The sequence below is a fragment of the Alligator mississippiensis genome, chromosome 2 (genome assembly GCF_030867095.1).
Source record: "Alligator mississippiensis isolate rAllMis1 chromosome 2, rAllMis1, whole genome shotgun sequence".
Classification (NCBI taxonomy): Eukaryota; Metazoa; Chordata; order Crocodylia; family Alligatoridae; genus Alligator; species Alligator mississippiensis.
Genome location: NC_081825.1, coordinates 105281081 through 105296558, shown reverse-complemented (window position 1 = coordinate 105296558; position 15478 = coordinate 105281081). Strand labels below are relative to the sequence as shown.

Genomic DNA, 15478 nt, shown 5'->3' with positions numbered 1-15478 from the left:
GAAGGGACCTCACAAAGGTCATCTAGTCTAGTCCTCTGCACAAGGCAGGATCATCCTCAACTAAACCAGCCAAATGTCTGTCTAACCTGCTTCTGAAAGTTTCCAAGCACGGAAAATCTACAACTTCTCTAGGGGCAAGTCTACACGTGCCATTAGGGGGCAACAATAAATGGAGGAGCTTACAGCTCTGCAGTTTATTGCTCCCAGGGTGCTCTGGGGTGCACATCTGCATGTGTGGCTGGATGCAGCACATTGAGCCAAGTTGCAGCAGCCCCAGCTAGCAGCCCCGGCTGCGAGGGGGGTGGGGGGCAGGTGGGCAGGGTGTCAGCCTGCCAGCCCAGGGCTGCTCCGACTTGACTCAATGTGCTGCAGAGGGGCTGGCTAGGGCACAAGGCTGCTCCAGTGCAGGGCTAGCTGGCAGGTAGCCCCAGCACTGAAGCACCCTTGTGCCCCAGCCAGCTGGTCAGTGTCTACATGTGTGCTGCTGCGCACAAAAAGACTTGTATTTACATGTACTACCCTGCTGCAAAATGTATTTATTATATATGCCCTAATAAGGCTACACATATAAATGCTGACATGTTTACTGTGCAGTTAATTAGTCAACTGCACAGTACACATCTTGTGTAGATATGTCCTATTCTAATGCCTTAGTCCAAAAATTCCTCCTAATCTCCAGCCAGCCCAAATTTCCCCTGCTGCAGCTTGAGGCCGTTGCTCCTAGTCCTGTCCCCTACAGCCACAGGGCAAAGCCCATCTCTATTCTCTCTATAAACACCATTCAGATGTTATTAAATCCCTTCTCAATGTTTTTGCCAGGCTAAAAAACCCTCATTCTTTCAGTCGCTCTCATAAATCTTCCCTCCCACGCCCCTAATCATTTTGTTGCCCCATGCTGGATGCTTTCCAAACTGTCCATATCTTTCTTGACATATGAGGCCCAAAACTGGACACAGTACTCCACGTGATGCCTCAGCAGTGCTGAATATAGAGGAAGAGTCACCTCCCTTGATTTGCAAGTGACATATTGAAGATGCTATCTGATGGGGCAGGGGGAAAAAAAGAAACCTATCTAGGGCAGGTTATTTACTAAGGGTTTAATAAAGGCACATTTCTACATATCTCCCCTAGGGACTTGCTCTAAATGAGGCAATTTTATTTACAAGGATATAGAATATCACTTAATTATATATATCTTATACTGTCATTTGAAAATATGTCTAGATTTACACACACTTGTCAAATTGCTTTCTAGTGCTCCTCAGCAACTATAGATCTATAAAATGCTTTTTTTCTTTTTTTTGAGGAAGCTCAGTCTCAGTAAGCAAAGTATAAATGTGAACCTGAATACATAACTCTTGATCTATTCTACATGGTACTTTTCATCCACTCATCTCAGACTCTGCTGTTGCATTGTAGAACGTTGCACTGGCATCACCACTGCAGCATTTGGTTTTACTTACGGGTCATAAACACAGTTAGGAGTGAAAGAGTGATTGGCTTTGTGACCCAGCGAGGCACAATACTTGGCAGGATGGTTGTAGGGCTCTGGCACATCTATGACTGTTTCATCATCTAGGGATATTGTGTTTCCATTGAGGGCCCAGTCTCTGCTGTCCACCTAATTTGAGAGGCAAAAAAATCCAGTGCGTGTGTGATGGGGTCAGGTTTTTGTTTTTAAAAGTTCCAGCAAGAACATTCAGATAAATATGTTAAGAAAAGTCTTACTCATAGTAGGTATTTAAAAACAACCCATTGTAATTTGGTTCTTAAAATTTTTCTGAGAATTAATTATCTTTTCCTTCAATTTCTTATTAAACTCTACAGTTGGGAAGGTGGTGGGTAGAAATTGTACTATAAAAATACTATTTCAAAAGGAGCAATGAAAATTTAGACTGACTTTTTTTCTCTCCCCTTTACCTCCTGGTGTGTAATTCGCACTCCATTGTAAAAGGACATAACTGTGCTAGCTTCTGCTGCTATTTTAGAAAACAGTCCTTCCCCAGCACTGGAAATGAGAGACACATCAACATACACCCTGAAAAATGAAAAAGAAAGAGGGAAAAAAAAGAAAGGTACATTTTTGTCACAGTCAACACAGTACTATTGCTACAGCTACTGGTGCAGAGTAGCCCCTACACCTTCAAAAAATCCAGAGGCAACCTCCAAAACCTAGTAGCCTATATAGAGGAATTAAAGAAACAGAATAACTTTATTTTAAGAAATAGGACTCCAAGTCACCTAATCATAGTGCTCTGATAATGTCACTGTGATGGTTAAAACTTCCAGGATGGTTAAAAAGTGCAGAACACCTCACTCCTGCAACCTGTCCCCCTGGTGTTCAACAGGACTAACTAAGATATGTAAGAGTTTGCAGAAGTCAGGCCCTACAAGTATCTTACCAAACACATTTATATATCTATAAATACCAAGAGAGGAAGATTCCAATCAGGTCAGCAGACAGCAAAAGTTTTTAAAATGAATGGGATTAAGACAGCCAAGTCACAAGATGTTCTGTCTACTGTACACAAACAATACAAAAAAGTAAAGTGAATGACTGATTTATATACTATCATACTCTGTGCAGTATAGAGAAATGTGGCATGTCAATACTAGAGGCTTAACATGAGAATGCTCCACATTCCCTGAGACTTCCTATTTTATTCCTGGGAACAAACCTCTTTGAGTATGGGGAGCAGAATATCCCAATGCATGCCACCATACTTAGCACTGACATCAGCCACAGTTCATTTCTGTATTTAGAAAAGACGAACACTGTATTTGTGCCTGATCCTCCAAAAGATTAAGCACACTGCAACTTGCAGGACTGGTCCCTCACTTGCAGGCTAGATCCAGGGGGAAGGCGGTACATTCGCACCCTTTTCTGCTGCAGCTGCTGTTATGCCCAGCTGACTTGGGTACATGAGGTGCCTCAGAGTTACCCCAGAGGCTGAAGGGAGCAGCTGTGTGGCGTGCTAGACTCAGCCAGGAGCAGCAGCAGTGGCATTCAGGTTCTTCCTTGTGGTGCCTGCTGCTGGTCAGTGCAGGACATAGGGGGAGGTGGGCAGGGAGCACACACTAGGAGGAGGAACCTGTGCACCACTGCCACAGTCCCCGACCCAATGTGGCACTGCACACAGCTGCTACTCATAGCCCCTGCATGGAAAGGGCAGGAATGATTCTAGGGGTCTCCTGATGAGCAGGTCAGCCAGGGACAGTGGCAATAGTAGGCAAGCCCCCCCATTTCATGCACCTACTCCCTGCCTTGCTACCTGATGATATGGTATCTCCAGCTACGCTTTGTCCCATGGTCTGAGGGGGAGTGTGCTGCACCCCCTTTCAGGAAATCCTAGATCCACCCATGTCCACTAAAGTACAATTGTATTGTTTAAAACTCCAAGAAAACTTCAATTAAGTTTATGCTCCATATTATTTACTCATCTGATATATTTGTTGCTCTCCCCCTCCCCAAAAGGCTGAAGACGGTAGAAAATTTTCATGGGAAAAGCTCAAACTACATCATCTTGCAATTACCGCTATCCTATGAGCCTGGGTTTGCAGGTGGAGTTCCTAAATACATAGCATTTCAAACTTAAGTATGGAGAATGAACAGTCTACCTCTCTGACTCGTAAGGATCAGGAAGAAGTGCATTTGTAGAAATGCACGTTGAAGTAGATTTATCAAAATTGTATACCGGACCTAAAAAGAGATCAAACATAGGAATTCAATTTAGGGACAATATTAAATGTATGCATCGCTTATTATAGCAACATGAAATCAAGACATTCAAAGGCCAATTACATTTTAACAAGAAACAAAGAAGAAAACAAATCAAACAGATACATGCACATATTGGAAGGATTTCACATAGAACTGCAGTGACCAAAAAAGGAAGCCAGCAAACCAAAGCCACAGACAGTTCTCAACCTCTTACTCTTTGTATTTCTCTTCCCATACTACTAAAATAGCATGCTAGAAACATACAAAACCTTATTTTTATGAGATAAGGTCTTTTTTAATTATAAAACCTAGAGTAAAATATTTTTCCCCAGTGACCCAGGTTATAGGTGTCCAACTTAAAGTACACCCTAAGTGTCCTTACTTTATCATGAGCCCAGTGATTGCTCTTTCAACAGTCTAATAATGGATACACAACATTACCAGGTCACATTTGAAAATCATGACTTAGTTTAACAATTATTGTTTATCACAAGCATATACTCTTATTTCCAAATCAGAAGTTAAATAAATAAAAAGAAAAATATAAAAAATAATAATAAACTAGACTTCTTGCATTACTGTTTTCCCTTCTGTTATTAAACCTTTTAATAGGATAGCTTTATGTAAATTATATTCTTACATACTTGTCTAATCAACCATCTGAGGCTTATTTTGGGGCAAAATTAAGATGCAGGTGGAAAAGACAGGGGAAAAAGCTAGGTACATGAAAGTTTGATATAAAGCTGTTGTCTATGGTAACCAAGTTCTAAAAATGGATCTGTTCTGTGAGTGAAGCCAGATTTATACAAAGTGTAGTTGTATCCTATTTACAAAGCACAAATTGTACCCTCTCAGAGGGTTCTTCTTAAGTTTAATTTTGCTTTGCTGTCACATCTACCAGATTCAAAAACAAAAGGTTACGGATGTGGGGAAAATGGGCCAGAGCACATTTACGTTCTTATCTACACATGGACAAAGCATATAATGGTATCTTTTGGACATGAGTAACACATCTAAACTATCCTAATGCTGCATTAGTGGTCCTGCTTTGTCCACAACTGAAAAAAAAAGCTGTAAGCAAATTAAAAAGCCAAAAGTGCCTGCCAAATTTGCCACAGCCATACCCCTTATGTAACCATGCTCCTCAGTTAAGAGCAGGTGCAAGATATTATAAATCTAATGCTTAGCATTTTACACCCACTTTGAACTAGTGTAAACGATTACACAACTTGCAGGATACGGTGATTCAGATTCTTACATGCTAAAAGACAAACAGTACCTTCATTAATGCTGATAACTATGTCTCTTGCTTCCTAGTAACATGTCCAACTCAATGGTACAACTGATGGTAATACACCTAGGATTGAATCATGACCACATCCCCTCCTTGTTTTTGAGGTTCTATAACATGTCAAAGTTTTTTGTAAGTTGATTTGGCAGTGGTGGGAGTGGGGGTAGGAGTGTGCGCTGATCTTCAGCTGGCAGCAGCAGCACGGTGAATGTGTGCATGTGTGTGCACGCACACGAACAGTTTCAGAGTCAATATAGCAAGTGTGTGGGAGAAAAGAGACTCCCAGAGCTTTCTTTAGTTTTCTTCTCCCACAGCATATCTTTATTTTTTTACAGCAACAGAATACCGAACACACACATTTCATGAATGTACTTCTGACCTTGCTCATAATAATCCCTCGAACAGAAAGGTTTATAAACCAAGTGTTCCCTCTAGTTACTTATTCCTCCTCCTCAGTTATATTCCAGGAGGCTCAGAGGGGACGTATTCAGAACAGATGAAAAAACTTATCAGCACATGGAGACTGGGGTGAAGAAACAGGCTGACAGGCACAGGCCAAAGCACTCGCTAAATTAGAATATGAGCTTGCGTTAGCTGAACTTACTGCCTGGTACCAGCTCAAAGTATGGCTTCCCCTCCTCTACAGATGTCAGGGTTGCCAGTTTTGCTTCTATCATTTCTCCATCTATGAACCTTCCGTAATATGCAGTCTTCCTATCAGGATACACATAGGCTATTTTTTCTCCAGTCATCTCACCATCTTCATTCACTTCTCCTACAAGGCTGCCTCCATCCTGAGGGAGAGAGTACCAAATAAAAATAAATGTTTAAATATAGTTACAAAATATTGATTAGATATGCATTGAGGAAATGGCTTACATAATTTAATAGGAATATTCTTTACTGACTGGTTTCTATACTAACAATTTAAAATAAAAAAAAAAAAATTTTTCTGGGAGAAGCGTGGTGTGGAATATGAAAGAACAACAAAGAAAAGGTCATGGGAAGAGACAGACTTAAGATTTAAAAAGAGCCAGAAGACACTGGAGGGATAGTGTTCAAGACAAGGGAGAAAAAAAACCAATCAAAACAACAAAGAGTCCCTCAAGTCTCAAATAACACACTTGGAAGTACCACTTCCAGATGCATCAGTGTGAATGTCAAGAAGTGGCAGAAGCATATTTTAACAACCCTTGTAGCAGCAAGACACTGGCCAACCACAGCCCACCCTCCACTTTACTTGTGGTAAGTCAGGGTGTTACGTCTTGTGATTGTGTCAGGGTAGACTGTGTACTTTTGCTAATAGGTTAGACCACTTATTTGTGTAGGATGGTTTGGATAGGAATGATCCTGCCTTATGCAAAGGGTTGGACTAGATGACCTCTGTAGGTCCCTTCCAGTCCAATTTTTCTATGATTCATGGGAAGAAAGAGAAGAGAAACTGACAAAGCAAAAAAAACTAGAGAGGGGAAAGGTTAGTTACTTTCTGCCACCAATGCTTCCAAAGTTTCCCAGGAAAAAGACCTCAGAATACTTCACTCTCTCCATCTCTAGTTGCCAGCCTGCAACAAATGAAGCCACCTTCCTTATACCCCCAATCATTTCAGCCTATACCAGCTGCTGTGACCACATCACAGCAGCTCTACTTATCAGCTTCCTTACCAAATACCAAACTCAAGGAAATTATGCCACCTAGATTTGCTCCTTCAGTTCTCACAATTACAGATCATGTAGCCCACTAATGGCGGGGGGGGGGGGAGGGAGAACTTGCTCAGCTTAACCCTTCCTAGCAGCAGGAATGCCATGAAGAGAAACACTGGATTCCAGTTCACCTACGGTACTGTTTGATCATATGATGACCCAGCAAATAAGTGACTGAACAGACAATTGCAGAATCTGAATTCCTTCATCTATGAATGAGCAGGACTAACGAGTGTTACTATCAACTGTACACAGGATCACAGGACGTGGACTGGAAAAATGAACTAAAAGAGAAAGGCTGCTTTGTGGCGTCAGGGTAGAGTACCTTCCTGTTGATCCAAACGTGGAGCCTCAGTTTAAGTTTGACCACCTGAAAGCTACATCATCATTTATCTTAATAATTTTCATCCCTTATTTTTAAAAACTTTGATTGTTTTAGGAAAGTAATAGATAATTCTGTTGCCAACTAATTTAAATAAAGAACAAGCTTATGAATGAGAGATGTGGAGGGGAAGGGAAGGGAAGGTCCATAAGTCAACTACAATGAAAGGTCTACAATTTAGTCATTGCTCTTTACACACACAGCACATCAGCATAAGGTTTTTTGATGCTTGATTGACATTTATGTCAGTGGAACGACTCAGATGAGATCAAATTATGTAAGGATTGCAGGGTTTGGACTCACACCAACATGCGAGCCCTAACAACTTAATGCACTTACTTCAAGCAAATGATAGGAAGGGCTATCATTATCATACTGATGTTTTAAATGAAGAAAGTCAGCTTCCCCAGTGTATGCAAAACAGCCGTGGGACCAGGTTAACCTGGAATATAGTGCTTTAGACTAGGATTATAATTCTAACCCACCTGCATGTTGCCCTCAGACGGGGTTGCAAAATAGCACAATACTGCTCAACTGCAATAATAAAAGATTATTTCTAAGTCTGTTACTCAATACAACAATAGTTTTAGATGGCGGGGGGGAGGGGGGAGGCAACCCAAGGCATGCATGCCACAAGTGGCATGAGAAGCTTCTACGTGTGGCATGCAGCAGATTGAGGAGGCAGCCTGCAGCACAGCAGACAATAGGACAGGAAGTAGAACACAAAATTGGGCAGGGAGCAGAGAAAAGAGGAGCAGGTCACGCACTGGAAGGGGATCAGAGTGGCACATGGGGAAGGTGCAGGGCTAATTTGTGGCATGCTAGCCTAAAAGGTTGGCCCCAAGAGTTTTAAAATATAGGCAACATTGCTAACATTTTAGCTACTGCTGTCCAGTGAGCAAGTAAATGGACAACAGTAACCAAAACCCATGGTCACAGTGTCTGAAGCAACAGCAGTAACCAAAACATATACATATACGATAGAGAAGGATCCTGCCTCCTGTCAAGAGAAGATGCAAACTATTGGGCAGATAATTGTACACACAATTCTACCACATCAGCAGTGCCCTTTTTTTTTTTTTAAACCTAGATTTGTTAAGAGCACTTGATGGCATTCTACCAATGCCTCATCCTTGATCACATCAGGCCTTTAAAGCCAGAGCATTTTCAGGCAAAGCTTCCATGGACAAGATAAGGAGGGCTGAATAGGGGTATTCATGAACAGAACAGGACTACAACTACCCGATACAGTGTGGCACATTTTTAAATGATACATGTAAAAATATTCTTTAGACAAAGGCTTTGAAAGTAACATCCCAACAGAGAGAACACCTCCCCCCACACGACTTGCTACTTTCTAGAAAAAGATACTTGGCTTTCCCACGCTTGGAATAAAGCATGTTCCTACGATAAATCCGATTGCTAGACTAAGCCTATGAAGCCAGTTTAAGCAAAATGCCCTGCAGCAGCAGCAGCAGCTCAAAAAATATTCTTTTCTAAGCCACAAGGCAGTACCAGGCTGCAGGAGATACACGGGTACAACCACGAAGCAGATGAGATCTCCCAAAAGCTCTGGGGATTTGAGTGTGAGCCTTGCTCCGTGCTTGTGCCAAAAGCTGTTGCAAGCAACCCACCTGTAAATGGGGACCCTGATCATTTGGTCTGAGAAGCCAGAGGCAGCTGACTGCGATGCCACCTCATCACTCTACACTGGCCTGGTGAGTCACTGGGCTCAGGTGGACCTTTGCCAGAGTTTCTGTGCTCTTGCTCTGCAGCAGGCATTGTGGATCTCTGAAGTGGAAAATTCTGTGTCCCCATCATCTCTAAGATGCCTACAAGCTTGGCTGAGCCAAGTTCCCTTGCACATAGCAATAACAGACATTTGACAGACACTAAGTCCTGCCCTCCCCATGAACAATGTCACTAGGAGAATTCCACTACTTAGAAGACACCCACAAAAGTTACACAGGAGACCAAGGTGACAAAGCAGATAAGTCTTTTCATCTACAGACTACTACTGTGCTGAAAGTTGAAGAGGTGGCTTTCATGTCTTAAGGATATTTGTTTTCAAATGGGAGGGGGAAAACGAACAAACATTTTAGAAAACTGTTCTATGCTCCAGTGAAGTAATAAGCAAGAGAGGAGGCTTACTGGGTAATATATCCAACACACTCCATGTCGAATATTATCTTTGTACCGCCCTTTGAAAATCAGTCGCCCATCGCTGTCATATTCCTGGGCTGGTCCATTTAGTTCTCCATCCACATACGTGCCATGAAGAACTCCTCCATCCTCGTAAGTGTAGATTCCCTGGCCTTGCAGAGCATCATCCACATAATACCCTTCCAGTGTGCTGATGAAAAAGAGAAAGAAAAAGTGCAGTGTTTTCTCTCTAAAGCAGAATTCCTGAGACATGAACAAACACCATCAGTGTAATCAGAGAAAACCTCACTCTCTTGTTATATTATGATCACAGTGTATATGGTTTCAAAACCTTGGCACAGAGACAGGGTTAAAATAAATAAATGCATCTTCACTGACTTCAAGGTAAATACCCCTCCTCCTCCCAGCACTTACGTTATATTTATAATTCAATTTGATGACCGAAATGTTAAATCAAATCATTCACTTATATTTATATAGCGTTTGTGATCCACACTACACCAGGTTCCCTTTTATTATAGATAGTACAGCAAGTTACAGGAGTGAAATGACTTGGCCAACACCAAAGAGGCACTTCTCGTCAGGGCAGGCTGCTTTCATGTTCATAGTTTCTGCTTCATAATCTGGTGTTAAGATTTTTAGATCACCTCTCTTCAGTGTCATGCAACTGTGTGCCTTGCTGCCAGCCTAAGGTTTGTCTACATTCAATAATTTAACACTATTCTACACCAGATTCTCCAGAAACTGTCACTCTCCTTTTAGAGATTTCTACTAAAATGGAATGCATTCTTCACAAAGAGCTACTGACATTTAGCTAATGAATGCTGTTTTCACTTAACTTGGTCTTGCAAATCTTTAAGAGTAGCTCTGTTACACCATGCCATATTTTAGTTTTTTTTCTCATGACTTTTTTCCTTAGAAAAAAAAGACAAGTATTTTTTTTTAAATTGAATATATTCCTCTTTGTAGTGTCACTTTTTTCAGACTAGAACTGATTTATTAGAGGCTGAACTGCTCAGGTTTGCCTCAAGATATTTAATATATTAGCTGATAGCTGCTTAAATGTCCAATTATGCTCTCATTCCATCTTAAGATGAATTATGCAGAAATCTCTGGTAAAAGCCTAGACTGTCTATCTGGGAATAAGAGTACATCTGTTTCACAAGACTCCAGAGATTTACTCAATTGTTGTTGATGTGGCTTTCATCAAAAGTAACTCTTGAGATCTGAAAGTTTCCTTCTTTATTTCTAGATATACTTTTGTCATTTTGCTTGATTTTCTTTGCTTGAAATACTTCTCCTGACACAGTACACTACTAAGATGCCTATAAATAAGGCATTTCCTATTACACTACTGGGACTTGGGAAACATCTCCACTTGGAAATGGGCCTGTACACTGCTTAAGGAACATGCTCATTAGTACTGTCCACAGGTTTCTCTCTCCTTGGCCTTCTGTTAACTGATGCTTAAAATAGTTTGGCTGCTAGAATAGACTAAGTCAAACTTTTCTATGCCTTGAAGAAGATGATGCAGACAAGGCACCAGTTATTAACAACTGTGAGCCATTTTCCTATTGTGCATAGTGCCAGTTTTCTTCTCCTTGTTGGCTTACCATAAAAGATTATAGATACTATTTTTCATTGAAGAGAACTTGCAGAAAGCCTACATTTTAAGAATGTACATTCAAGCAAGAGGCCATATTCACTTTGTATCTGCACACAGTCAGCAATAAAAAAATTAAAGCCCAATGCCAGAGACATTACAACTCTATAACTTAAAAAATAGACCTTTTCTCTCTCATTCCCCTTACTTTCTTTACCATTGTTTCTTGAATATAACCTGTACCTTTTCCCCAAAAACCAGGTGGAGAAAACTGGGCTGTGCATTATATGCAAGGAAAAGCTGCATGGGTGCGGAAGCAAGGTGGCAAGAAAGGGGTGAAGTGGTGCCAGAATGAACTGCTAGGGATCTAGAAACTACAGTAATTAATGTTGCCACTTCTCCCTCCCTCTGGAACCATGTGCTGGCACTGGGGTCATGTGCTGGATTGGGCCCCACCTGCATGGCTCCCACCGCAGTACAGCTGGATTGGCCCCTGTCAAAGCCAGTGCACAGCCCCCATCCCTGGCACGTGGCTCCCAGCGCCCAAGTCCCTAACTGTGGCACACATCCCTCTAGGCCCAGAGACTCCAGACCTCAAGTAATACTCGTACTCTAAAGCAAAGATCTTTTTTCCTTCTAGGGGCCCTCCCAAAATAGGATGTGTATTATATTCAGAGGCATATTATATGTGAGAAAAAAAGGCAAGTCTTGGGATCTAAGTAGTTATCAAAGGCTCTTCTAAAACCCACACCCCCCAGCCCTTCTATATGTTCATGTTTTCCCATATAAAATAAGACTGGAAAGGACCTAGTGAATCCCCTTTGCTTTGATGTCAGAGATGGTTTACCTATATCTGTCCAATGTGTTCATCTGCTCTAACCCATTCTTTTATATAAATAAGGAATGGATTAGATGAATACATGTCTACCTATACTTAATATGGTGGGGGGGGAGGGGTACGTTCACACACACAACACACACGATGTGTGTATAAATAAAATCTAATGAAAGATTCCACATCTTCCCTATAGTTAAAAATTTGTCTCCTCCTCTCCTCCTCTAACCTAAATTATTTTCATGCAAAATTAAGCTGATTACTTTTTGCCCTCCCTCAGTGGAAACAGAGAACAAATGTGACAGCTCCCCTCTTTATAAGCCTTTCAGTATGCAAGAAGTTGGTATCCTGGCCCTTTTGTTCTAGAGAACATACAAGTCCATTTCCTTCCACCTGTCTTTAGTAATCATTTCTAAATCTGTTATCCTTCTCACTCTCCTCTGGACTTTCCACATCTGTGTGGCACCCAAAACTAGACAAAGGACTCCAGTGAAGGTCTTACCATCATTGAGTTATTTGACTTATTCAATTTATGACTCAATATTGACCCTAGATATTTTTCTGCTAAACTGCAAAGGCAATTATTTCCCCCATCCTTTATTTTCTATATTTGCGCATTCAATTTCTGCTTTCTAAGTGCAGTACTTGGTAAATTCAATGAAGACAAATACTTTTCTGGATTTCAGACTTCAATTTAAATCAAAATTATTTCTGAATTTATAATCCTGTCCTTCAAAGTGCTTGCTACTCCCCTCAATGTGATGTCATCCAGAAATTTTCTACACAGTGCTATTTCATCCTCCAAATCATTAATATACTGAGGCCAGGACAGACTTCTGCAAAAATCCACTGAGATACCCTCCCAAATCTGACAGAGGACCAGAGATAACTGCTCCAAGTACAGTTTTACAGGAGTTTCAGGAAATTTGCCTTGCTGCACTTATCTAGATCATATTCTTCTAGTTTGCTTCTGACATTGTCCCAGGGACAACGGGACTAGAGGGAGTCCCCGGCCCAGGGCCGGGGGGAACACTTATGTATGCTCCGCAGGAGAGGGGAGCAGTGGCGGTGTGCAGGCCGGGGAACCACCCGCGCGGCTTGTTAGCCACGCTTTCATACAGCTGAGGCGGAGCGACATCAGCGAGGGGCGCCGCTCCGCGGAAATAAAAGGCGGCCCCGAGGAGAGAAGGGGCGCGCGGTGGGAGGACGCAGAGCCCGGGAGGAAGCCCGGGAGTGGAACCGGGCCCCCGCAAGGGGCTTTGACCGTGGGCCGAACAGGCTGCAGCCGCGCCGGGAGCAACGGAGGCTGGGAGAGCCACGCCGCCGGAGAAGAGCGGCGAAACTGACGCGGGAGCCGGCAGAAGCCCCGAGGAGGAACCTAGAGAGAGGGCCAGCTGGATTCACCGGTGAGGTAACGGGGGACGAGCCGGCAGAGGCTCCGGGGAGCCGGCGGGAGACTCCAGGGAAGGAACCGGATTGGAGCCGGCGGGAGCTCCGGTGAGGGAACCGGATTGGAGCCGGCGGGAACCCGGCGAGGGAACCAGGGAAGACCGGGCAGAGGTCCCGGTGGGGTGTTGGGGAAGAGAGCCGCAAAGGGCGGAGAGGGCCCTCGACGCTCAGTCTTCGCTCGGGGACAAGGGATGGAGGTCCACGACCCAAGGTGGTGTTGGCCGGGGTGTAGGGGAGGTCGGAGCCCCGTGTGAGCCCGCCCGGGGGCGCTTCGGCGCTGGAGGCCGCAGCGAGGGGGACACCCCTGCGGCAGGCCCAGCCACGACCGCGGCCGGCGAGTTCCAGGGACTCCCCAGCGAGAGCAGGGCAGGCCCGGTCAGCCGCCCGCGCAAGAGTTGCCCGGGAGCACCTCCTGGAACAGAGGCAGGCACACGTTCAAATGCCTTAAAAAAAACAAACAAAAAAAAAAAATCAAGATTAAAAAAAAAACCACACCTATGGCTTTACTCTCACTTACTACCTCAGATATTCTGGCAAAGAATGAAAAAAGATGGATTTGTCAAAAACAAAGTTGTGTTGAACCAAAGTAGTTTTCCCCCCCCATTACTTTATCACCTTTTAGGTAATTTAAAATCAATTGCTTGATAAGTTTTTTTCCTTGCATCTTTCAAGGTATATGAAGTTAAGCTGAATGGTCGTAGTTCCAGAAGTCCTTCTTTTAGCAAGGCAATTCCTCTGACTTTCCCATTACTGGTAGCTCCGATTAAAAAACCTAACACTGTTCTCGACACAAGCCAGAGTGCCAGTTAGAAAACAACTGTTCTAGCTTTATGGAGAAGAGCAGCTGTAGTGCAATGCTGGCCAAAGCTTTTCAGTTCACAGTAATTATGCTGAGCATTTTGTACAGTGCTCTCAAACAAGTGTTAGCATTAGTAAAAGTACAACACACGGAGGGTATCAGAGTTAACATTTCATTCTTTCTAAAATCATGTGGCCATTTTTGTGGAGGTCTTCTCTCTCTCCTTTTAAAAACAACCCCTACAAAAATTGATAACTTTGATCCAATCTTTCTTGCTTTTCTAAATTTAAAAAGATATTGCATCAGTAAGGAGAAAACAGCAAAGAATGTTATAAAGAGGGGAAAGGTTTTCTTCATTTAAATACTCAATGTCTGAACTGGACCATTTTATACCTCCTCCACTAAAAATGAAAAACAATTATAGTTCCTGTGAACCCTGTCCCTTGTCTGGTATTCCCTATAACTCATTCCTGAACATTAGACCTACAGCAGTTCACTTGTCAACTTTCACTGGCAGGCATGCAAAGGAAATTAACCAGGAAGGAAATGCATCTGGGCTAGGCTGAAATCAGTTAGCTTGTTGTATTAAAGCACCATAGGGTGAGATGTTTTGGGAGCTTTAAGATACTGACTTAAAGAGATGAGCTCTGATAAGTACAGTGAACAGTTTTTAGCAAATAATTTTTTTAGGTGTCAGAGAACAGTAAAAGCTGTGTAGGGGTGAAATTAAATTTAAAAAGTTACAACATTTAAACCAGGAACTTTTTGGGAGAAGCATTTTTCTGTTCGATAATCTAAGTAAGGATGGCCAACTGTAATATCAGCGACTAAAGTGATATTTTCCTGCTCAAGGTATTTTAATTAAAGTTCAAATCTTTGTTTATTTAGGCTTTTGCTAGCTCCTGAAGTTACAGAGTAGCCCATTATTTGGTTTAAAAGTGCAGGGTTGACAATTCACAAGAAAATATAAGAAGGGACAGCATAGTGTGGCAATCTTAAGTTTTCTAGTACAGCACTGTCTTCACCCTGGTCTGCAAGAATGGAGCAGTTTCTAGAAGAAAGACAGCAAGTTAATTCCCATCTCTCTGTATACTTTAATGTCTCTGCTGAGACTGCCAACAAGTGTGCAGGTATTGTATGTACATGGGTCCACTGAATCTTCATCTGTCAAATAACCCATTTTACAGAGGTTAGCTTTTGATTACTAGCAAGTTTTGGGTCTCAATAGGATTTTCTATGATTTGATATAGCCAACTAACTGCTAGCAACAGGTGGAAAGGTTCTTCTGGAAGCATGGAGATCCAAGCAATCAATTTCTAAGTTCCCCATTGTGCACCAAATGTAAAGCCAAAGGAGTGTGGTCTTCCCCAATCAGCTCCAGTGCCGCTGCTGCTCAGAACTTTGCCAACCAGAAGGAGAGTGGAGTTAACAAGACTGTCAATTTGACTGTTGCTATTCATAGGACTGCAGGCAGCTGCAAAACAATCCAGAATCGTGTCATTTATGCATCTGCTGTGCCTTCTGAAGTAATCTG

At 42.5% G+C, this 15478-nt stretch overlaps 1 protein-coding gene across 1 annotated transcript in view; it reads right to left on the bottom strand.

Moving 5' to 3' along the window:
• SETD7 (SET domain containing 7, histone lysine methyltransferase) overlaps positions 1-15478 on the bottom strand; it is a 33445-nt gene that overhangs the window by 6754 nt on the left and 11213 nt on the right. The window contains exons 3-7 of the mRNA XM_006261716.4: positions 9247-9448; positions 5617-5806; positions 3619-3700; positions 1921-2038; positions 1464-1621 (exon numbers count right to left, since the gene is read on the bottom strand). Of these exons, the coding sequence (XP_006261778.1) occupies positions 1464-1621; positions 1921-2038; positions 3619-3700; positions 5617-5806; positions 9247-9448 (750 nt within the window). The remainder of the gene's footprint in view (positions 1-1463; positions 1622-1920; positions 2039-3618; positions 3701-5616; positions 5807-9246; positions 9449-15478) is intronic.